Source organism: Silurus aristotelis, assembly GCF_946808225.1.
Source record: "Silurus aristotelis genome assembly, chromosome: 23".
Taxonomy (NCBI): domain Eukaryota; kingdom Metazoa; phylum Chordata; class Actinopteri; order Siluriformes; family Siluridae; genus Silurus; species Silurus aristotelis.
In genome coordinates this window covers 18776106-18802054 of record NC_139596.1, presented here as the reverse complement: position 1 = coordinate 18802054, position 25949 = coordinate 18776106, and the positions used below count along the sequence as shown (strand labels likewise).

At 38.4% G+C, this 25949-nt stretch overlaps 1 protein-coding gene across 1 annotated transcript; it reads right to left on the bottom strand.

Moving 5' to 3' along the window:
• Positions 1 to 20937: 20937 nt before the first annotated feature.
• On the bottom strand, positions 20938 to 25400 carry bmp10 (bone morphogenetic protein 10). The gene is made up of 2 exons (XM_083527416.1): positions 24546 to 25400; positions 20938 to 24237 (listed from the first exon to the last, which is right to left on the bottom strand). Exons 1-2 carry the CDS (start codon positions 24928 to 24930, stop codon positions 23222 to 23224), a joined length of 1401 nt encoding a protein of 466 aa, XP_083383542.1. The 5' UTR covers positions 24931 to 25400; the 3' UTR covers positions 20938 to 23221.
• Positions 25401 to 25949: the final 549 nt, after the last annotated feature.

Below are 25949 nucleotides of genomic sequence, written 5' to 3'. Positions count from 1 at the left end.
TAATATTCATGTGTGTTGTCCACATAATAACTACTCTGTTAATTTCATTAATTTACTAAACTCAAACTGTGTGCACTCGGTCAGTTAAAGTGCACACATGTAATGGGACACATCCTGGACCTGGTGATCTCATTAGGCTTTATCAGGTTTCTCAGATCACTACCAAGTTCTGTTCGATGTTCTTTCTCATTCTTCACCCAGCATGTCAACTCTTCCTACTCAATATGGCCGTATTATTTCATCACAAACTCCAGGTGCTTTTTCAAACGTGTTGATGGACAACTCTCTGGCTCTCTACACTGACTCGGATTTGTATCTGAATCCAGATGACTTTATCTCATCATTTCACTCTACATGCTCTAATATTCTGGACAGAATTGCACCTATTTCACTAAAGACAAAGAGTTCATCACAGGACCATGGATAAACCACAACATTTGTACTCTAAGGAGAGACTGCAGGAAAGCAGAATAGACAAAGGACATTCTTCACAACTCTCTGGAAATTCTTCCAAACTCTCAGGCACAGAACAAGGAAGCTGTAAAAATAGCAAAATCTGAGTGCTTGTCAAAATCGACCACCCACATGTGCTCTTTCATGTAATAATTTCTGTATTCACCCTGAACTTACTCACCCTGCTATCAGTTCCAAAGATTGTTGTGAAAAATGTATGAATTATTTTGACAAAATCTCATCAGTGAGACAGGGCTTATAGGACCGGTCCCTGAGAGCACCGAGGCTCCTTCATGCTCAGCTGCTTTTGAATATTTCGATCCTGTTTCTTTCTCCACTCTTTCAGACATTGTTTCTTCCTAAATGTAGCACCACCAGACCACTAAAAGATGTTTTCAGTTGCACGGGTCTCTGCCTTGTAGCCTTTTTTATGATTGTCTTAGGTTAGGGTATGTGCCAGATGTTTTAAACACTCTGTCGTCACTCCACTCATAAAAACCCGATCTCGACCCTTCTGTTTTAGCTCATTTCAGACCCATTTCAAACTTCCCCCTTCCTCTCTAAATACTAGAGAAACTTGTATTTTATCAATTATAACCATTTTTAAATGAAAACTCAATTCTGGATAAATTTCAGTCTGGTTTCAGAACACACCATAGCACTGAGTCTGCCCTATTAAAGATTCACATCGATATAACACTCACAAGAGATAGTGGCTGCCCAGTTGTGTTGATCCTTTTGGATGTAACCGCAGCCTTGTGGGTCAGTTGGTACCGGGCCACACAGAAAGAATACATAACTGATATTATTCTGTTTTATTTATTATCTGATTCTGAACAATGTTATATTGTGGAAAATGTCCTTCTATGCTGATGACATTCAATTATATGTTTCTTTAAAACCAGATTCACTCAGTGCGCTCCAGTCCCTGTCCGGCTGTTTAACATTAAGCGTTGGCTGGCTAGTAAATTAAAGTCTTAATGACAATAAGTGTGAATGTTTACTATTTAGTATGCAGGAGCAGCCTAATTTTAACCTCAGGAGTCTCACACCAGAATATAAAAAAGAGATTTGCAACCTAGACGTCATATTTGACAACAATTTGAATTTTGTGAAGCAAATAACCTCAGCTGTAAAAACAAACTTCTTTTAACTCCATTTAATATTAAAAGTGAAGCCTTTTGTTTCGATGAAAGATATGGGAAAAGCCATTTATTAGTTCTAGATTGGATTACTGGAACACTCTTTATTTAGGCATTACTCAGTCCTCTCTTCATCACCTACAGCTGGTACAGAACGCTGCAGCACGGCTTTTAACTGGTACCAGTAAGTGTGCACACATCACCCCGGTCCTTTCCTCTCTTTACTGGCCTCCAGTACAGTACAGGATTCAATATAAACTCCTATTATTTGTCTTGTCCTGTGATCATGTAGAACACGATATAAATCGTGGGGAGACCGTGCTCTCAGTGGCATCTCCTAAGCTTTGGAATTCCCTCCTGATCTCACGTCTGAAAGGGAATTCTCCACTTTTAAAGCTAAACTAAAGACCCACTTATTCACCAAAGTCTTTGTTGTGTAGTGGAGGTGTTCTTAGTCTTCCGCTTCTTAACGTTTATTTTATTTGTTTAGTTTTAATGATAATTTTATATTTTGTTTTAAGTTCTAACGATTATTTATTTTATAATATTGTATATTTTACTACTTTTATGTTCATTTAAATTGTATTAATATTTTGCACATTGCATATTACACTTTTGCACTTTGTTCAGCACCTCAGTTCTACCTGGTAGATGTTTAGTGTTATAGAAATAAACTTTTATACCACTAACATTTTTAGAAATAAAGACTGATTGATTGATTGATTGATTGATTGATCGATTCGTAGCTTTTTTTGTGCAACGGTCTCCATACATTCGAGACGTGTGTTTGATTTGTTCCATGATTGATTCAGGCAGGGGGTTTCTTCACATGGAACCGTCTTCTCAGCAGATCCAGCGAGGCTTCTTCTGCTCTGTAATAGATGTGGGTCCCATTCTCATAGTACCCTCGTGGTCTTGTGGGATATGGAGTCCGGATTCGAAACTTCTACCTTTTTCAGCACTTTTTCTACCCCCGAGTTTTCCTTCCTTTTCTGAGGAACTGCAAAAAGGTAATCATGATCCAAGTAGATTTTTTTTGTAGGACCACAAAGATTCTTTTTTTCTTCCTTGTCTTTCAAATTACTATTACTTTGATTTTGTACCTGAGGAATTTCACTGTGTGTGTGTGTGTGTGTGTGTGTGTGTGTGTGTGTCAAGTCAAGTCAAGTCAAGTTTATTTGTATAGCGCTTTTCACAACAGACATTGTCTCAAAGCAGCTTTACAGAAAACAACAGTGAAGGTGAATGGTGTGCGTTTGTCCCTGATGAGCAAGCCGTGGCGACAGTGGCAAGGAAAAACTCCCTTAGATGATATGAGGAAGAAACCTTGAGAGGAACCAGACTCAAAGGGGAACCCATCCTCATATGGGTGACATCAAAAGTTTGGTCATAAATCTTTCAACAATACAGAACAATTTGTGATCATCATAGATCCAGCATCAGCTTCTCCATGCCAGGGCCTTTAAACACTCGGCATCTACTTCTCCATGATCATCCATAGGTCCATAATCTTCACGAGGTGGGACGTGACTGGAGCTGGCCAAACCTCAGGATGCCTCGGGATGGGGAGAGAAAGAGAAGCAGTGGAGAGGAATTAGCGTAGCTGCTGTTCATGATATTAACAGCACAAGTTGATAATGTGCATGTGATCAGATGTTCTGGAGCACAAGGTTGTGATGTGATGTGCGTGATGTGTGTTATGTGTAGGCTTTGCTAAAAAGATATGTTTTTAATCTACACTTAAACTGGGAGAGTGTATCTGAACCCCGAACACTGTCAGGAAGACTATTCCAGAGTTTAGGAGCTAAATGTGAAAATGCTCTACCGCCTTTAGTGGACTTTGCTATTCTAGGAACTACTAGAAGCCCAGAGTTTTGAGATCTCAGGGAGCGTGACGGATTGTAGCGTGTTAAGAGACTGGATAGATACATGGGAGCCAAACCATTTAGTGCTTTATAAGTGAGTAGCAGTAGTTTGTAGTCTATTCGAAACTTAATAGGAAGCCAATGTAGGGACGATAAGATTGGGGTTATATGATCGTATTTTCTTGACCTAGTAAGAACTCTTGCTGCGGCATTCTGAACTAACTGAAGCTTGTTTATTAATGATGCAGGACATCCACCTAGTAATGCATTGCAGTAGTCTATTCTAGAGGTCATAAACGCATGGACGAGCTTCTCTGCATCAGATATAGATAACATATTTCTTAGCTTAGAAATATTTCTAAGGTGAAAGAAGGCTGTTTTTGTAACTTGATTGATGTGATTTTTAAAAGATAAGTTGCTGTCTAAAATAACTCCCAGGTCTTTTACCGTTGAACTAGTAGTTACAGAACAACCGTCTAAATGCAGGCTGAGATGCTGGAGCTTCTGTGTACTATTTTTTGGGCCGATGAGCAAAATCTCCGTTTTATCAGAATTTAATAGCAGAAAGTTATGGGTCATCCAATCTCTTATTTCTTCAACACACTCAGTTATGCGAGCTAATTGAGCTGTATCGCCTGGTTTGGATGAAATATATAGCTGGGTATCATCAGCATAACAATGGAAGCTAATTCCATGCCTTCTAATAATATTTCCTAATGGAAGCATGTATATTGTAAAAAGCAGGGGTCCCAGAACTGACTTTTGTGGCACGCCATAATTTACTAGCATTATCCTGGATAGCTCTCCATTTAAATCTACGAAATGGTAACGATTGGACAGGTAGGATTTAAACCAGCTTAATGCCTGTCCCTGAATACCGATGTAATTCTGTAAGCGATCGAGGAGAAGATCATGATCTATAGTGTCGAACGCAGCACTAAGATCTAGTAAAACTAATAGGGAGATGTAGCCTTGGTCTGAAGCTAAAAGCAGGTCATTAGTGATTTTAACTAGAGCAGTTTCTGTGCTATGATGGGGCCTAAAACCTGACTGAAACTCTTCAAAGATATTGTTCTCCTGCAAGTGGTTACATAACTGGGCAGCGACAATCTTTTCTAAAATCTTAGACATAAATGGGAGATTTGAAATTGGTCTGTAATTCGATAGCGTGTTTGGATCCAGATTAGGTTTTTTAATGAGGGGCTTAATAACTGCTAACTTGAGGGATTTAGGGACATGACCTAACGATAGTGAGGAGTTAATAATATTTAAAAGAGGCTCACCAGCTGTATATAACACTTCCTTCAGTAGTTTAGTGGGAATTGGATCTAACTGACATGTTGTTGATTTAGCTTTCATAATAGCATCATACAGCTCTTCCTGTCCTATACATGTAAAACAGTGTAGTTGTGGGGTTGTAAGTACGATTGTGTCGGGAGATGCTGTCAGAGGTTGAACTGCCACAATTGTTTTTCGAATGTTATCTATTTTTTCAGTGAAGAAATTCATAAAGTCTTCACTACTAAACTGTGATGGAACACATTTTTCAGATCCCTGATTTGTTGTTAATTTAGCGACTGTACTGAAAAGGAACCTGGGATTGTTTTTGTTATTTTCTATGAGTTTGCTCAGGTGTTTAGCTCTAGCAGCTTTTAGCGCCTGTCTGTAGCTAAGCATACTGTCTTTATACGCAATTCTAAATACCTCCAATTTAGTTTTCCTCCATTTTCTCTCCAGATTACGTGTTGTTCTCTTTAGGGCATGCGTATGACTATTATACCAAGGTGCAGGTGCTTGTTCTCGAACCTTTTTTAACCGGATGGGGGCAACAGTGTCTAAAGTGCTAGTGAGGATAAGGTCTATGTTGTTCGCCATCTCATCAAGATGATCAGCATTTATGGGTTTAATGTGAAACTGAGATAAATCAGGCAGGTTATTTATGAATCTGTCCTTAGTGGTTGGAATAATAGTCCTACCAAGTCGATACCGTGGTGAAACACGGTTAATCTGCTCTACCGGTAGTGTGTACAGTAGGAGATAATGGTCTGTGATGTCATCATTCTGAGGTAAAATATTTATATCAGTGACGTCTGCTCCGTGGGATATTATTAAGTCTAGTGTGTGGTTAAAACGGTGGGTTGGTCTGGTGACGTTTTGTTTAACTCCAAAAGAGTTTAGTAAATCGACAAATGATAATCCTAGGGCATCGTTTTCATCATCTACATGAATATTAAAATCTCCTACAAGCAGCACTTTATCAAAGCTGATCAGGAGGTCTGAGAGAAAACAAGCAAACTCATGAAGAAAATCAGCGTAGGGTCCTGGGGGTCTGTACACGGTGACCAGAGCGAGTTTTCTATGCATCTCTGAAAGTGCAATTTTAAGAACGAGCACTTCAAATGATTTAAAGCTGAATCCTAATCTCTGACTAACATTAAGAGAAGCACTATAAATGGTTCCTACACCCCCCCCACGACCAGTCTGACGGGGCTCATGCTTATAAACATATCCTGACGGTGTCGACTCGTTTAGACCCATATAATCACCTGGTTTAATCCAGGTCTCAGTGAGACAGAGTGCATCGAGATTATTCTCTATGATCATCTCATTTACAATCAGTGCTTTGGGTGCAAGTGATCTAATGTTTAAAAGACCGAACTTTAGAACTTTGTTGTGTTTGTTTATCTGGCATTTTTCAGTTTTAACTGCAATAAGATTATTTCTGGATCTTGTGTATGTAATTCTTGGTTTTACTACCCGAGGAATAGATATGGTTTCTATAAACTGGGCTGTGTGTGAACTTGTAACTATTTGGTCTGTAGTATGCGTGTTCTTATAGTTGAAGATTTCTTGATGTCTTACCAGTCAGATGGTGTGTAGTATCCTAGAGATGTTATCTGATAGCACTGCTGCTCCAACTCTGCTGGGGTGCAGGCCATCAGGGCGGAAGAACCTAGGACGCTCCCAGAAACAGTTCCAGTTATTAACAAAGAGAAGTTTATGTTCTCGACACCATGACTGTAACCATTCATTTAGAGCTAAAAGTCTACTAAACTTCTCAGCCCCTCGCTGGTAAGTGGGAAGAGGTCCTGACACAATGATCCTCGTTGTGGGTGATGTGCTGCGTACCGTCTCCACCAGGATCCTGAAGTCCCTCTTTAAGATCTCCGTTTGCCGCAGCCTGGTGTCGTTTGATCCGGCATGGAGAACAACCGCTCCGAAGTTCTCGTTCAGGATCGCGGGTACCTGCGCAGCGACATCCAGAACACGAGCACCAGGAAAACAGCGAGTGTGCACCTTACCTTTAGCTCGGGTAGCGCGGACATGCCGGACGATGGAATCTCCGAGAATAACAGTGTCGCGTTCCGTCTCGCGGAGGGGGACGAAGCGGTTCTCGGTCGAGATCTCGAAGGCCGGTGGTGGAGGTGGAGACGTCCTCGATCGGGGCTTGGCTTGTCTCTTCCGCCGCGGTCGCATCCAGGGTCCATGTTGCACCGGTGCCGGAGTTGTAGGTGCGCTGGGCCTGGGCATAGAAGCACGCGGAGTTGATGTGCTGGGAGCGTTAGGTTCAACCTGGGAGTTTACCTGGGATGAGTGTGCGTCCGCCCGGGATGTTTCCAGCGCCGCTTTCCGCTCTCGCAGCCGGTCATGCTTTACATGCAGCTCGCGAATCTGTTTCTCCAATGCCTCCATCTCCAACGCCACCGTTTGCAACTCGAACGAGTCCTCACCTGTGCTCGAATGCAGACAAACAACCGGCATAGTGCTTATCGTCACGAACAGATTTATTATACAGAGATGTGAGTGAGAGAAAATAAATATAAACAACACTAGTTATAGTCGAGTTAACTAACTACAGGCACAAGTCAGGAAGACAAAAACAATTAAGGATTATTAAAAGAGGAAAAACGGATAGATAGATAGCAAAGTTTGTTTGAAAGACGCCGAGAGATACAAACACGTAACTCGCGGCAAACAAGTCAAACACAGGAAGCTACGTCACAGGAAGCTACGTCACAGGAAGCAGTCTATTCAACAAGTGATTAGGTATTTTTCAAACCCCACTTTAAAAAAAGGCTAATTCGAAAAAGGGGTAAGTAAAATAAAAGGAAATAAAAGGTGTGTGTGTGTGTGTGTGTGTGTGTGTGTGTGTGTGTGTGTGTGGGGCTCTGGTTACACCACGTACAGCTGCTATCACTGAGGGTCTACTTACATTTGTTGGCAGTTATTTAGACCAATGGTCCCCAAACCCCGGGCCGTGGACCGGCACCAGTCTGTGGGTCAGTTTGTACCGGGCCACACAGAAAGAATACATAACTTACATTATTTCTGTTTTATTTATTATCTGATTCTGAACGATGTTTTATTTTGGAAAATCAGTCTATGACTCACTCTTGATGCAGGTCATGATGCCTCGGTCACATGACTTACCTCCATCCACTACCTTCTTATAGGAGCTCCGGACGCTAACACATAATACATTACTGCTAAATTCAAACCTCCAAGCGAGCAAAATGAACAAAATACAACACAGTGGATTCACGTTTATTATTAGATTTAGGAAATACCAGTTTTTATGGTCGAGAACACAAGAAGCCATGTGATGATCAGACACACATGCTGCAGCTGGAGCAGGCGGTGTTTTAAAGTATGATGTAAAACATTACATTAATGATACACAGCATGGTCTTTTCTTTTAGTTGAAATCCTGAATTCAAGCCCTGGGGGGGTTTTATAATCACCCCACCCACACCCCCCACACCCCTACAGGACCATTCTGGTTCTGATGGATCCTTTCAGGAGGTTCGAAACTGTTTTTCTTCATTCTAGCTGGAAAAACTACAAAGATTTTGAAGAAAACACCAAACCAAGTTGAAGAGATCTACATCTGTTTCTAATCATCTTTCTCACAGATCCTGCCATGAATGTCCTCAGAGGAGACGTTTACGAGCATCTGTTTCGAATGTGTGTTCTGTTAAAACATTTGACTAAACAACGGTAACGATGTCGTGTAATTTTACTATTAGTGAAGTGGTAATTCTACTGTCTTTGCGCCATCACAAGGGGGCCTCATGCGAGGGTCAGGGTCCCGTCACTTCTCAGCAATTCCAGTGGATGTCATTGTGGTATCGTTTTTTCTGTCCATTGCAAAACAACGTAGAGGTTTGTGAACATACGACATGGCCATGCTGTTTGAGGAACTCGTCTCTGCTCTGGAAATCATCTGTGGAATTTTCTTTTTCAGCTACAAGTGTTTGTGATTCTTTGCTTGTTTGTGTCATTTCTGATGGTGGTGTTAGTGGTGCTTGTATTGTTGATGGTGATGGTGGTGTTAGTGGTGCTTGTATTGTTGATGGTGGTGGTGGTGTTAGTGGAGGTTGTATTAATTTCAGTAGTGATGGTGGTGGTGTTAGTGTTGCTTTTATTGTTGATGGTGGTGGTGGTGGTGGTGTTTGTAGTGGTGCTTGTATTGTTGGTGGTGATGGTGGTGGTGGTGGTGGTGGTGTTATGGTGCTTGTTTTGTTGATGGTGATGGTGGTGTTAGTGTTGCTTGTATCGTTGATGGTGGTGGTGGTGTTAGAGGAGGTTGTATTCATTACGGTAGTGATGGTGGTGGTGTTAGTGTTGCTTGTATTGTTGACGATGGTGGTGGTGGTGTTAGTGGAGGTTTCTAATTTTCTCTTCATTCTCGGAGCAGGATAAATTCTCCTGAATCAGCAGCCTTTCCTGTTTCTCTAGTATTTTTTTTTCTTCTGAAACTTGGCTGTTGTTGTTCTCAGGAGTTTTTCTGGTTTGGATCAGAACCAGGAATTTCCCAGATTGTGCCATGTTGCTGAGGTGTTTGCTCAACTACTGACTGTCACCCCTGTGTAACGTCATTTCCTCTCAAATTCACTGAAATGCGCTGACGTTAACATGCAGATCAAACCACACAAAATATCAAAATACACCCAAAGCTAAATTAGCAAAGACTTAGATAGAACTAACAAATCTCTTCGGTAGCTCTGAAGCGAAAGCTCTATCTAACTGCATATTTCTCTACAATTAGCTATGATAGCCTGTTTTCTTTGCTATTATCTGGAACCAGAATTAATTAGGATAGCTAAAATAAACTGGCTAGACTGGGAATCTACAGAATAAACTCTTTTTTTTTTATGGCAAACATATAAAGGCTGTATGATGTTTTAGTTTGATATAGTTGATATAGAAACAAAATACTCCACCAGTAATAAAATCTATTTTTCTCTTCCAAACATAACATTTGTAATAGTTTTTCATACTTTGAGAATTAGCAAATTTTTGACTTAATTATTTTACTTTTAACAGAGTAAGATATTGTGGATAATAGCTGATTTTGACGAGCAAGTGAACCTCTTGGTGTCTTCATGTCTCAAACATTATTTATTACCACAGGGTCCATGCTGTAGAAGTTTGGAGGTTGGGTCAGTTCTTAGCCTGTCAGCTGCATGCTAATAGCTGGCTAACAATCATTTGCTGGAATTAAACTTCTCATAGCATTTAATCTTGAGAATCCAGAAACCTTTATAGATAGTGAAATTGTTTCCTTTAAGCTTCAGGACAGTATCTCAGTAAAGCTATAAAAAGTCCCCATTTTCTTTAATAATAACTGCAACTCTTCCTGGAAGATGTTCCACTAGATTATATGGAGATTTGTGGAGATTTATTTAACTACAAGGATGTTAGTGACGTAGGTGAGAAGGTGAGAAGGTTAGGAGGCCTGGGGTGCAGTCGGCATTCACATTCATCCCGAAGGTGTTCAGTAGAGATGGAGCTCTATAGCAGGAGATCTTCCACACACTTCTAATCCATGGAAAGCAGATCTTCATGGAGCTGGCTTTGTGTGCAGGGTCATTGTCACGCTGGAACAGGTTTGGCTCTCAGAGTTCAACGTTCCTGCATCCAAAAACATTCTATATAATTGTGTGTCTCCAACTTGGTAAGGAAGAACTTCATATGCCTGAAGAAGTCAGCCATATGAAGTTCACAAGATTTATACATACTATATGGACATAAGTGTTAGTCCATTTACATACTGTATGAACTAATACTTATGTCCATATAGTATGTATAAATATATGTGAATGAATCTTGTATGAACTACCTTTTTTTTTTTTTTTTTTTTTTTTTTACCATTTTTCACTTATTTTCTGTCTTTGGTTTGTATTCCTGGGAATTCTGTAGAAGGAGTTGGAGTTGCAGTGTGTTTCCTGTTCATGCTGTAGATTGTACTTATGAGGACTCAAACATAAACGTTCATTTCCAATCAAAGAATGAGTGTGGCCGGTTCTGAAACATTGACCCGTAAATTGTGCTTGATGCAATAATATGTAGATGCTGTATAGTAATTAATAAAGCTATGTGCAGTCTTTGATTGTATTAATCAGAGTGTGTGTTATAGTATAGAGAAAACATCCGAGTGTATAGTGATCGGACTACAGCAGACCACAGCGGGCCCAGTGCTGAGCCTTGAGAAACTGCATCTAATGTGATTTAACTTTTATAAGAAGTGAAACCATCTTAACCAGTGCCTACTGGTTACCTTGAAAGTTCCTAAAAAATATAGTTATCTGACTTTCATTTTATATATAGTCTAATGCTAATGCTAATATATACAGTCAAAAACACTGCCAGATTATATTTAACATTTAAGAACTCAAGACTTTCTCAAGGAAGTGCTAGTGCAGGAAAATGGATTACTGATGTCAGATAAGAGGGAGGGGGCGGTGCTTAGTTAATAGTTTATTAACTACTTAATTAATAGTTTAGAACACATTCAGCTGTCAATCATTTCAGATTTAAGCAGCTATTGACTCCTCTGCTGTTTTTTTTAAACTGTGTAGAAGAAAACCAAAACGAAAAGACAGTATAGTACAATAAACACTTTATGTACAATATAATGCTGTTGAAAAACAACCTACAGTATGTTATTGTTTAAATGCTAGGCTTGTAGTATGCTTCTGTAACAGTGCAGTTCTTACAGTATGGCACAAAAAAATACTAAACTGCTAATACTGTTACTGTTGTAGTTTTATACTCATAGTACTCTGCTGTTATAACTGAATAAAGGCTATATTTATAATATAGCACTGTTAAAACACTATTCTGAGAATTGTTCTGTTAAAATGTAATTAACATTTAATTTTAATTACATTTAAAATAATATGCTTTAAATGCTATATTCATAGTGTGACTGTTAAAATTCTATATTGCTTGTAGTATAGTAAATGCTATACTCGTAATATAGTACTTTTTACATTATATATATTCATATTATAGTATTAATCTTAAACCTCTATACCTGTAGTATCTTCTTGTTCTTGTTCTTGTTCTTGTTCTTGTTCTTGTTCTTCTTTCATCTTCTCCCATTAGGTGGCGCCAGAGCGGTTCCTCCGTCTCCATACCCCGCTGTCCTCAACAGCTGCCTATTCAAACCAACTGTAGTATGGTAATGTTGAAACTCAATACTGGTAGTATAGTAAAGTTAGAACTCTAAACTGGTGGTAAAGTAAAGTTAGAACTCTAAACTGGTAGTATAGTAAAGTTAGAACTCTAAACTGGTAGTATAGTAAAGTTAGAACTCTAAACTGGTAGTAAAGTAAAGTTAGAACTCTAAACTGGTAGTATAGTAAAGTTAGAACTCTAAACTGGTGGTAAAGTAAAGTTAGAACTCTAAACTGGTAGTAAAGTAAAGTTAGAACTCTAAACTGGTAGTATAGTAAAGTTAGAACTCTAAACTGGTAGTAAAGTAAAGTTAGAACTCTAAACTGGTAGTAAAGTAAAGTTAGAACTCTAAACTGGTAGTAAAGTAAAGTTAGAACTCTAAACTGGTAGTATAGTAAAGTTAGAACTCTAAACTGGTAGTATAGTAAAGTTAGAACTCTAAACTGGTAGTAAAGTAAAGTTAGAACTCTAAACTGGTGGTAAAGTAAAGTTAGAACTCTAAACTGGTAGTATAGTAAAGTTAGAACTCTAAACTGGTAGTAAAGTAAAGTTAGAACTCTAAACTGATAGTATAGTAAAGTTAGAACTCTAAACTGGTAGTAAAGTAAAGTTAGAACTCTAAACTGGTAGTATAGTAAAGTTAGAACTCTAAACTGGTAGTATAGTAAAGTTAGAACTCTAAACTGGTAGTATAGTAAAGTTAGAACTCTAAACTGGTAGTATAGTAAAGTTAGAACTCTAAACTGGTAGTATAGTAAAGTTAGAACTCTAAACTAGTAGTATAGTAAAGTTAGAACTCTAAACTGGTGGTAAAGTAAAGTTAGAACTCTAAACTGGTGGTAAAGTAAAGTTAGAACTCTAAACTGGTAGTATAGTAAAGTTAGAACTCTAAACTGGTAGTAAAGTAAAGTTAGAACTCTAAACTGGTAGTAAAGTAAAGTTAGAACTCTAAACTGGTAGTATAGTAAAGTTAGAACTCTAAACTGGTAGTAAAGTTAGAACTCTAAACTGGTAGTAAAGTAAAGTTAGAACTCTAAACTGGTAGTATAGTAAAGTTAGAACTCTAAACTGGTAGTAAAGTAAAGTTAGAACTCTAAACTGGTAGTAAAGTAAAGTTAGAACTCTAAACTGGTAGTATAGTAAAGTTAGAACTCTAAACTGGTAGTATAGTAAAGTTAGAACTCTAAACTGGTAGTAAAGTAAAGTTAGAACTCTAAACTGGTAGTAAAGTAAAGTTAGAACTCTAAACTGGTAGTATAGTAAAGTTAGAACTCTAAACTGGTAGTATAGTAAAGTTAGAACTCTAAACTGGTAGTATAGTAAAGTTAGAACTCTAAACTGGTAGTATAGTAAAGTTAGAACTCTAAACTGGTAGTAAAGTAAAGTTAGAACTCTAAACTGATAGTATAGTAAAGTTAGAACTCTAAACTGGTAGTAAAGTAAAGTTAGAACTCTAAACTGGTAGTATAGTAAAGTTAGAACTCTAAACTGGTAGTAAAGTAAAGTTAGAACTCTAAACTGGTAGTATAGTAAAGTTAGAACTCTAAACTGGTAGTATAGTAAAGTTAGAACTCTAAACTGGTAGTAAAGTAAAGTTAGAACTCTAAACTGATAGTATAGTAAAGTTAGAACTCTAAACTGATAGTATAGTAAAATTAGAACTCTAAACTGGTAGTAAAGTAAAGTTAGAACTCTAAACTGGTAGTATAGTAAAGTTAGAACTCTAAACTGGTAGTATAGTAAAGTTAGAACTCTAAACTGGTAGTATAGTAAAGTTAAAACTCTAAACTGGTAGTATAGTAAAGTTAGAACTCTAAACTGGTAGTATAGTAAAGTTAGAACTCTAAACTGGTAGTATAGTAAAGTTAGAACTCTAAACTGGTAGTATAGTAAAGTTAGAACTCTAAACTGGTAGTAAAGTAAAGTTAGAACTCTAAACTGGTAGTAAAGTAAAGTTAGAACTCTAAACTGGTAGTATAGTAAAGTTAGAACTCTAAACCGGTAGTAAAGTAAAGTTAGAACTCTAAACCGGTAGTATAGTAAAGTTAGAACTCTAAACTGGTAGTAAAGTAAAGTTAGAACTCTAAACTGATAGTATAGTAAAGTTAGAACTCTAAACTGGTAGTATAGTAAAGTTAGAACTCTAAACTGGTAGTAAAGTAAAGTTAGAACTCTAAACTGGTAGTAAAGTAAAGTTAGAACTCTAAACTGGTAGTAAAGTAAAGTTAGAACTCTAAACTGGTAGTAAAGTAAAGTTAGAACTCTAAACTGATAGTATAGTAAAGTTAGAACTCTAAACTGGTAGTAAAGTAAAGTTAGAACTCTAAACTGGTAGTATAGTAAAGTTAGAACTCTAAACTGGTAGTAAAGTAAAGTTAGAACTCTAAACTGGTAGTATAGTAAAGTTAGAACTCTAAACTGATAGTAAAGTAAAGTTAGAACTCTGAACTGATAGTATAGTAAAGTTAGAACTCTAAACTGATAGTATAGTAAAGTTAGAACTCTAAACTGATAGTAAAGTAAAGTTAGAACTCTAAACTGATAGTATAGTAAAGTTAGAACTCTAAACTGATAGTAAAGTAAAGTTAGAACTCTGAACTGATAGTATAGTAAAGTTAGAACTCTAAACTGATAGTATAGTAAAGTTAGAACTCTAAACTGATAGTAAAGTAAAGTTAGAACTCTAAACTGGTAGTATAGTAAAGTTAGAACTCTAAACTGGTAGTAAAGTAAAGTTAGAACTCTAAACTGGTAGTATAGTAAAGTTAGAACTCTAAACTGATAGTAAAGTAAAGTTAGAACTCTAAACTGATAGTATAGTAAAGTTAGAACTCTAAACTGATAGTATAGTAAAGTTAGAACTCTAAACTGATAGTATAGTAAAGTTAGAACTCTAAACTGGTAGTATAGTAAAGTTAGAAAAATTATGCTCTGCTCAATGTACAGTTCTGTCAAAATTCTAATCTTAAACTATATTAGTGTTAAAACAGTATTCATGTGTCTACACAGAATGATACTCTCACAATGCCGTGTTCACTGATAAAACATTCTACTCATAATACAGTTCACATGATATGATTTTATTTGGACTGATTTTACTTGATGGTGAGCTGCTTTTCTCTCTTTGCTTCACTTTAACTGAAGTGTTTGTTTTATTTTCTTTCCTATAAAATATCTTCTATTGCTGAATCATTTGGGTTTTTAGGATGTAATTATGAGATTCCTTGCATGTGTACGCGTGTGAAGGTGTGTCCGAGAGGTCAGGACAGCCTTCCTGCAGTCCCACACGTAGCCCACTGTACTCTCTGGTAATGACCGCGTGCCCTCGTGACGTCTCTGCCGACCGCCGTGTCTTCTATCGCTCTCCTCATCACGCCTTCCCTTTATCTCTCAGATCAGTGCATCCCGTGATGAGCTGAATGGGTTCAAACGACCTCGACCATCAGCCAGAAATCCCTCCTGCTTCATTAAAGGCAATTACAGCATTTCCACCATATAAATAATCACGTTGCAGCAGCGGGGTCTCCGCCTCGCTGGGTTTTACTCGGTACAGCTTTCAAAATATTTAATTATTACAGTGTGTTGAGGCTGGTGTAATAGACACCAAGGTTTCTCACTAAAATTAAATGGCCGTTGACAAAAAAACATTTCTAATGGATCTCTCATGGATCTCTCTCTCTGTTGGTATAAAAGAGAGATTGGTTTTTGCTCTAGTGTTCCGGTGTTAGAAAGTCTGAATAAAACGAAATAAAGTGTTATATAAAGACTTCTGTTTAGACTTAAACTGTGTAGTAAGTGAACAGGTTTTCACGTTGGAAGTAGGAGCTTCATCTCGAGCTGTGTGCTGTATGGTGTATGGTGTATGGTGTATGGTGTATGGTGTGGTCTTTTCAACATGATATAGCTCTGATTAATTCCTAGATTTCATAGATTTAAAGGTTAATGTAATTATAGAACTGATATTGCAGAAACAGTTGTGGATGTGAGCAGGACTGGCCCAGAGTCAAATTTACAGCAATATAGTGCAGGGCCCAAAAATTCAGATGCAGATGAGGAATTATTTTAGAAATGACAGTGTAAGCTGTACTGAAAAGGTTTTGGAGAGATACATGTAGTCCCCAACTTACATCCTAATGACCCCATTGTAACTTGAAGTCGAGACATGGCCCAAGGAGTCTTACTGAAATTGGTTAACAATTTAATTAGCAAAACAGAGCGAGTTATAGTGTTGAACTGTGTAATCTATACTAGGGGTCTTCACATTTTTCAGGTCAAGGACCGCTTTAGGTGATAGGGACCCCCTGATCCAAAATGTGTCAAACATAGCTACTGATATTAATAGAATCCAATCATATTACGCTGGTCATATTATGTTAAGACAATTAGAACTATGTTGTCATTGTCTGTACATGCAACATTGTTTGTATTTTATATTTATAGATTTGCAGTTTCATACAGTTTTCCATTTACTATCAGGTGGGATATTATACATTTACACAAACTTAAGCTTTAAGTAAGTTTATTAGAATTGAATGTAATAATTATATTTTTTATAAAAAATGTTTATCTTTTATGTTTTTACCCATGTTAACAAAAAGTTTTGATTCAACATTAATTAGTGGAGCCCCTGCAGTACTGCCACACCCCCCTAGGGGTCGCAGATCCCCGGTTCAAGACGATGAACTATAAAGTATATATGTATGTGGCAGTGGGAGTGTGGACGAGCGGCGGTTCGCGAGTGAAGGGGGGCACGAAACAAAACATATTTTTACAATTTTGTCGAATCGCTATAGTAAGATCAAGAAATCGCATGTCGCACCATCGTATCTCGGGGAACATTTGTATATTGATAGATATGTTATATTTGGACAAAAGCATTGGGACATCTGACTTTTCCAGTTATACTGTATGTGCTTCCCCCCCAAACTGTTCCAACAATGTTGGAGGCACACAATCGTATCGGACGTCTTTGGATGCAAACTTCAAATGCAAACTTCAAAAACTGAAATTTTCTCTTCACTTGAGGCCCCAAACATGTTCCCGCATGACTATGCTCCATAAAGCCAACTCCATAAACATCTGTTTCCATGGGTTGCAGTGGAAGATCTACTGCTATTGAACTCTAACACTATTCAACACCTTTGGGATGGATTTTTCATGCTTGACCTTCTCACCTCATCTACATCAGTACCAGACTTTACTAACACCTTTACTAAAGAGCACAAATCTCCACACAAATCTAGTGGAACATCTTTCCAGAAAAGAGGAGGTTTTTATAAAAGCAAATGGGAACTAAACGTGGAATGGGATGTTCAAAAGATATATACACATGAATCTTATAGTTAGGTGTCCAACTTTGGGCCATATATTCCAGATAACAATTAATCCCAGAAGAAAAATGCATAATGGATGTGAAATGCTTGTCTAGTTTTTGCAGAAGGAGCAATGAGGACAAAAATCTGTTAATATTTTAAGACTCGAAGAACAACCAAATCATCTCAGACATGCTGTTATAAAATATCTTCGTCACTGTTCCACTCTCGCAGTAAACCTTCACCACTCTACAGCCAGACACTTCCATATCTGCCTTTTAAATTCAATAAAAAAAAAATCCACAAGTTCTGTTCTGGTTAGTTGACGCTGGAAACCTGTTCTTTGACGCTGATTTTTTTTTTTTGCTAACCATAAAAACAAGTGCGCACATGATAAAATTCTTTATGGATATTTCCGGTTTGAACCGGCAGCTCCTGTAGGGAGATCAGATCTGTGGGTGGACGTGGTGTTGGGACTGATGGGCTGATAAACTGTAATGCCAAGAAGACGCAGTGAGCTTCATAAGACTCTCACGTCTCATAGCAGGACATAACACCAAGCCACGCGGTTTAAAAATTGTCTTATTTTAACCCCGTCCACTTTTTATAAATACACCTGAACTGATACAACGATATCTGCTTCTAATTTACCAAATAAGCAAACGTTTGTGGACACCTGCCCATTAGATTGGTACGTGCTTTCTGAACATCTTGTTTCTGATATAGTTTCCATTTGCTGTTATTAATGAGCTCCACTGCTCTGGGAAGACGTTCCACCAGATTTTTGTGGCGATTCATTCAGCTACAATGGTTTTAGTAAAATCAAGTACTGATGTAGGTGAGAAGGTGAGGAGGTTCCTGGGGTGCAGTCAGTATTCATATTCATCCCAAAGGTGTTCAATAGGGTTGGAGCTCTACAGCAGGAGATCTTCCACTCCAACTCATGGAAGCTTCATGATGCAGTTTTGAAGTTTATAAGAGTCTCAACTTCAAGACTGCCTTGCTCAGGGGCCCAACAATGGTGGCTTGATGGAGCTGGGATTTGAATTCCCAACCCTCTAAACAGAAATCCAACACATTAACCACTGAGCTTCCACTTTCTACATCTTCAGCACCTCTTTACGGAAAACTCTTCCCCGTATCAGCAGTTATACACCTGTGGTGGAGCATCCATCCACCCAACACCCCCCTGTGAACGAGCTGATGCTGGTTGTTGTTAGAAACCGTTCACTTGCTCCTTCTTCTCATTTCAGCAAAGCAGCAGGGGGTTTGGTCTGGAGTTACAGTAACACTGTCCAGATGTGATTTCATTTAGTAAATAGCTCATTAATTTAAAAAGCTCCAAAGCTCTTCAGGGAAGCTCAGAGAAGGAGTTTGAGGATTTGTTCAGGGTTCTTGAACCCCAGAATGCTTTATTTAGCTTTTCACATGATTGCATGAAAACATCCTGAGCGCCGTCTGAGGAGTTGAGTGTTATATAATCCTGCGTGTGTCTGAGAATAGACCGGAGGAAAGCGGGTGAACATTGTCCAGACGTCAATCCATAATGCAGTCCACGACCCTTCCATGACTCGTCCCAAGCGTAAGAAATCCTGTGAAATAATAGACATAGGAACTTCTACATCGCTGAAGCAGAAGTGTTTCCCTGATCATGAACAAACAATGCAATAATAATATTAATGGTGCTGAAATGATCCCTTTAATTTGAAGTTATATAACATCACGTCCCAATGGGTTCTGTTTCTCTCCAAACTTACTTACAGCTTTACTTCTGACTGTCACAAAGTGCTTGAGATTCAAATCCCAACCACACCAAGCTGCCTCTCCTGGGCCCCTTAGTGAGGCCCTTAACCCCATAACTGCTTAGTTGTATAACTGAGATAAATGTAATGCTCTGGATAAAGACGTCTTCCAAATGCCATAAATGTAAATGTTTTATTTATTTCATATATTTTGTATGATTATGTATTGACACTGGGCACCAAATTCAAATTCTATTCTATTCTATTCTATTCTATTCTGTGTATGAGTAACCCTGCACCACAGTCATATAAAGATCTGCTATAGAGCTCGAAACTCTATTGAACACCTTTGGGATGAATATGAACACTGATGCACCTCAGGTTTTTTCACCTCATGGCTGAATGAGCACAAATCTCCACAAAATCTAGTGGAACACCTTCCCAGAAGAGTGGAGGTTATTATAACAGCAAACAGAGACTAAGTGTGAAAGCACATACCGATCTTATGCTCAGGTGTCCACAAACGTTTGTCATATGTGAAAGGCTAAGAATGTGGCTCTGGATGATTAGTGTATAATAATCAGGAATGTTGAGTTTAGAGAAATGAGCTGTTTTATGTAGTTTGAGGACAGATTTTGGTAAATTGTGTGGATTTCATGTGGTTTATTGAGTAAATTGATGTGAACTGTGGAATGAAAATCATCACTGGTTTAGTGATAAACATCAGCCTTCTGGGAAACAAGGTCTTTTTAATGGTTTTACAATGAGCAATAAAAGCTGCGTATTTAAAATTTTTTTATCTAAAACTCTGCTAGATGTCATCCAGATGTTAGATCACAGTCTGATTCATACAATTCATGCGTACTTGCATTTATTTTTGTATAAATATTTTAGAAAGTTCAATGAGAATTTCATTTGCAAATTTTAAACATTTTGTTAGCTCATACATTTCCTGAGTTTGTCTACAGAATTAGTTGCTCTAACTTGCTCCCTACTTTAACGAATTAGTTCACAATATTTCACTTGCTTGCGTTAAGCTTGCTTTTAGATCAATTTATCTGCAGAATTTAGCTAGCTCGCTAATTCATTCATGTCCAGTATTTAGCTAGCTCACTTATTTAATGAATTAAGGATAATTTCAGATGTTTGTTTTTTTGTACCAAAAAAATATTAGTTTAAATTCCAAGACAATTTTAGAAGATTTTTAAAAAGCTTGCTAATTTAACAAAATAGTTTACAGAATGTAGCTAGTTCACTAATTTAATGAATTAATTTACAGAATAAGTAACAAGCTAATAAAATCCTTTACAATTTAACAAGCTAATGCACTGAATTTACGTCATTTGTCGAAACTAAAAGTTGGCGTATTATTAAATTTTCTGACAAATCTAAAGAACAATATTTATAGAAATGTGTATTATTTTAAATATTTTGTCTGTGATTTGTATTAAATACTATTAAAAAAATACACTTAAAATGTCCTGAAGAGAAAACCGACTCTTTTTTTCTTGATAATTCTAAAGTACAGAAACAAATTGATTCACATTATTTTTTGGCCAAGAGATAATCAGATATCACTAATAAAATAACAGCATCTGTATATTTTCAGCCGTTGCAGCTACAACACTACTGATCCAATAACCATTTCCAAAGCTCACTGGAAGTCCCAGAATCCAGAAGAAAACATTTACACGCTCAGGATATAACACGGTCATTAGCATCCTGGATTCCACATGGCTTTTTTGTGTATTAGTTTGACATGTAAATTCTGACTCTGGACCAGACTGCTGTTTCTCTCAATCTGTATTTAACTAAAGACCTGTCGCCATGTCATGTCTATAAACAGCTGTTTTGTGGAGTTTAGGTGGATCTGCACAGAATCGGCTTTGGAGAGAGCTTTATAACAAATCAAAGCTGTTACGGTTGTTGAGAATCAGTCAAGCAGAAAGAGCGGTGAAAATCTGATGAGGTTTATTCAGGACAAGTTCAAACGATTTTACATATATAATGTTTTTATTTACATAAAATGCTTTACATACCTACATACATGACACAATAGAAACAATAGAAATTAAATAAATTAATTTTTCAATAAATAGGCTATTTTTTTCTTTTCATAAAGCAGCAGTATGAAAGACCAGGTCTTAGGAGTTGCATGATGTGGAGATGTTTGCAGAAATGTCAGCTTTTGCACTCTCCATAGTCAGTCCTATGTAGGGGTGATGGAAATCGCCCATGTTCCTTACAGTGGGTTTGAAGAGATGCAGAATTGTGTGAAATCATCATCAGACTGAACAATAAACAAAACTCTGAAGGGAAAAACACATTTCCATATTCATAAAACGTCAAACATATGACTAGCAGTGAGTGGAACTGGTATTGATGGTTAGCATGGCATGAATAAATAGACATTAATGGTTTGTGTATGTGGTTTCTCTTCCACATACTGTCTCTGGGAGATTTTTCAGCAATATTTTCCCTTCTATACTTGATGATATAGATATGGACCTGGTTTTCTATAAGGATTTTCAGGAATAATATCTAGTCATTATTATAACAATATTTTTCTCACTAGTAGAAAATGTTGCCATTGCAAAAAATACACTAATGTTAATGTTAATCATGCTTACCATTTTAATATACAGTTTTTCAAATTATCACCCTGAGCTGTGAAGAAATTTGAAGGGGGTAGCATGCAGTTTTACTACTGCTTGTCACTGTGGTGAAACCCACAAGACTGCATTCCTACATGCTAAATTCAGAATATGTTCAAATCCCATTTGAGATAAATCAAGGGTAAAATTACAAACCTTAAATAAGTGAAAGCCATGGTTTTAGTAAGAAAAAAATTTTTTTTTTGGTTATTTAAGAAATATCATTCCAGGCAAAAAGTGCTAAGGAAGCTCACCACCTCGAGCAGTCATAGAGTTTAATAATTCTTTAAACTATAAAGGATAGAATGTGAACCAATGTCCATAGACAATTGTTCCTTCCCATCCTAGCAAACCAGGGTCAGGGAGTTGAAATTATGTTAAAGCCCAGTGTAATCTTAAAAGCCCTAATAGCTTGAAATGGTCACTTGCATGTTTCTTAGCCCCAACACCTTCTTATCATAGACCGCTCAAGGCCTGGGAGCTTAGCTCTCACGGCATGCAAGGCAATAGAATGCAGATAACCCCATAGCCTCTACCCCTCCACCCTTGTGATGCAGTCTGCCATCCCTTGGACATTGAAAAGAACGTTCAACTTCCTCAGTGTGCTCATCCTCTCCGTTCTTGAGCTCGATAGTTAAGACAGTGATCCGAAGTTTCTTCGCAAATTACACAGGGTTGAGGTAAGGCATGAGGATGCAAACTATTAAACTTGGTCTCAAAATAGGCATTGAAACTGAAATTTCTGTGTGATACCTGGACAAGGTCCATACACTTTGCATGTCCAGAAGGTCCAGAGGGTGTCCATGCAAAACAAAAAACAAAGCTGATATTGAGTGGTTCCTCACTGAGCGGTAGACCATCTCACGCTAGACCATTCTGGTTAGTTTCACACACTTCCGCTTCTCATAGACTTCCTAGCCAACCGTATTGCTTTGCCTTGGCCCATATCAAATGCTTTCAGCTACACAGGAAGCTGTATATTGACACAGGGCAGAGAAGGATGTTGATATTATGCAGCAGAAACTGGATGCTGGAGCTTTCCACAAGCCTCGAGTTCACAGGCCCAACAAAACCAGTGTTCTTTGGTTATTTTGAGTCCTCTGATTAGAGAAAGGACTTTGTCGACTTATAATGGTTTGCCAGTAAAAAGACCAGGCATGTGAGTTTGGTATGAGATGTTAAGATCATCTGTAACACCCAGAAAATGTCAGAGCACAATGCAACTTCGACAGCTTACTGAGTGCGGCTGTAGTGATCCTGAGGAAGTTTGAGTGGTTTGTTGGATTGGTTTTCTCTTTGTCTTGGTATTATCCTCAAGCACACACTCAATGTACAGAGGCACAAAATCTAGTTCTCTTTTTTAGACTTCTTCCTTTTCTTGTTGACAAAGCTAAATATGAAAGCATCACAATATCCTAAAGGTCTTGAAAGTCCTTGATGTTAAGAAAGAACAGCCCTGTTACTGTGAGACTTGCTTTTGTCCTGATGACATGGAACTACAGACTTTCTTTCTCCTCCAAGGCAGAAACATCTTTATTTTTCAGTGTCTTTTACCAAACCTTACTCCTTCATCACCAAATTCTTTGAGGACTATCTGCAACCACACTCTGCCACTACCATGCCTTCATACTTGTACTGGTAGGTGACCACACCTGCATCATCCAGGTAGAGAAGTGAGATGGGGTCAAGCTTTGTGGGGACGCAGCAAGCCCTGGAAACGGTATTTGGACTTTTAAGGCTAACCAGAGTCTGTAGGATGGCATGCTTGGTTGGAGTGACATGCTTAGTTAGAGGGTAAGTACAGACCCCTGTGCATTCATATGCCTCATAGCCTTGAGGTTCTAAGATCCAAGAGTCCCACCCAATGTCTTTAAAATCAACATATAGGGAACTCTTCTTGCACTGGTTGCTCTTTGCATTCCTACGAATCCTTGCTGATGTGTCATAAATGAGATTGGAGCGCATTTGCAGGAGAGCTTCTTCATCTGGTTCCTCTTCTTTGCTATCTCCTACCTCCCCCCAAAGATCCATGAGTTCCATCCCCAGGTTGTCATCCAGACCTGTGCCAGGCATCTCATGTTTAATCATCTCATTTAACTCCTTTTTTTCTCCTCGGTGATCTATGCTTTGGTCATTGGAGAAAACAATTATCAGAGGTTTGTGCCTTTCTTCTGGACTGGTATCAATTTCCATTTTCCCCCCTGTCGCAGGACCTTCAAACTCTGAACCATTCCGTGATATTAAACTTGCAATGTGAACCTCCAGTCTGTGGGTGTTGCCATAGTTGGACCTGCCCCAGTGTTGCATGGCAGCAGTCATGTCAAACGTTTCCCAGCCATTGTCCATGCCGTAAACTTGCCGTGAAGCCAATTCCACTAGCTGCACTGGTTCATCTTCTCCATCTTCAGACCAACTGTCATTCCTTGGAATCACCTCATATACAGTCACTGTCCGGTCAACCCCAGCATACAGGTGCCTGTCAATCTGAACGAGGGTGTAGAGGCGAAGCTCAGCAGCCATAACCCGCTCATGGTTTGGGATGGAGATGTTAAAGAGGAGGGGGTGTCGTCTCACACCACTGGGACCCACATTGCTTGGGGTGGACTCTGGGAAAATCAGTAATAAAAGCTTTAATGCATGAGCAAAACCAGCTTCAAAGGAGTTGGTTTATGCATTGAACGAAACCAATAAAAATAAAGTATTACATGAATTTCCCTCAGGGATGACTAGTGATCTATCTATCTATTTATTTCCTTTTGGGTGCGGTCAACATTCAGACACTGAAGTACATAACAATATGTAGATATAGACAGTGGCTACAACATAAAAACTTTACATACATTGCCATTATATGAATCATTTCTGTAAAAGGAACCGGGTAATACAGTCAGGCAAAACAAATAAAACTTCTTACCTTCATTTTTGAAACTCCGTACAATGTTTGCAGAAGGCATGGATGTTCGGTCATTTGCAAAACGATTGTACAATTCCAGCATGTATTCTGGAGGTTGCACTCTTGGTACCCCAGGCTGCATCAGGGGTCCATGTCCTGACAGGTTGAAGGTCCGAAGGAACTGTCCCCGCAGGGTCTCCACCACGTTTTGCATATCAACCTCACTGTCCTGCTCCAGAAGAGACGGATCCACAACCCCTCCACGACCATCATTAAACCCAGGGGCAATCCGGTGCCTCTCTGGGGAACTAATTGGACTGGCATCTCCAGGGAAAAGCCCTAAAATGAGCAGGAGGAAAGCGAGGCAACATATAGAGGTGGTTGAACAACTTTCAATACCAGCCATGGTTAGGAGTGCAAGGGCTGGAACCACTCTCCAATATGCAGAAATATTTGTGCAAAAGGGAATGAAATTGTTAGATTTCCTTGGTAGATCCTAGAAAGAAAAACAGTGAATCCAAGATTTTAATAGCTGGTAGGTATTATCCCTCTGGTCCAGATGGTTCCAGAGGAGTAGAGTCCTGGATTTCCTGGGAGTTCAGAATTCCTGTCCACACAGTCCTGATCTGGATTATGTGTATGCACCTATTACTTATTAAAGGTATTTACTTGTCAACACACTCTTCGATGTGGCTCTGATGTCTGCAGAGTTTGGTTTGAAGGACTGCTTCATTGAGTTTTGCTGTGGCATCTCTTTTCTTGTGTTTGCCTCTCTCACTCCCTATCTCTTGCTTTCTCTTGGTCTCTTATCTATAAGCTAGGAAGCTCTGCATTTTCACTGCCTATGGTCCCACTGTGTGTGTGTGTGTGTGTGTGTGTGTTTTGTTATCTACTTTCTTTCCTTAATGAGGACTTTGTAAACATCGTTCAGATACCAGCAGAAACTGGGTTTTTTGTTGTTTGGGTGGGTGAGCCAGGGAAGAAACTTGGGCCTACTGTTTATTTACTTTTCCCATTGGTGTGGTTCCAGTGATGAAGCACGATTTCATTGACCATTTCTTTCAGACAAACTTTTTTTTTCCTCACTTGGATAGGATAGAGCTGTGTTCACAACTCATTAAAACATGGGTCATTTAAATGAAATGAGGTGTGAGAAACAGCTGCTTTGATATCATTGTAAAGTTAATAAGTGCACAAAAGTCAGATGAAAATTAGACTGAAGACGTGAAAGCACAATTGGACAACCAAAAAGGGATTTCATGTTAGCATATGATAATTGAATCCTTTTCTCAATTCTGACATGCATTAACATAGACGTTCAGCCATACAAATGGCCAAATTCCTTTATCCATTCATCACTGCTTGTTTCTTTGACAACATTGAGAAACCGTGACTCACGATCCCTAGGCATTAATTATTGTTGGG

Bases quoted from the DNA above. Each gene is read 5' to 3' on its own strand.
- bmp10 (XM_083527416.1), bottom strand. From the start codon at position 24,930: ATGGCTGGTATTGAAAGTTGTTCAACCACCTCTATATGTTGCCTCGCT. The intron at 24,238-24,545 runs GTAAGAAGTTTT...TGATTTTCCCAG, and splicing joins ACGGAGTTTCAAAAATGAAG to AGTCCACCCCAAGCAATGTG.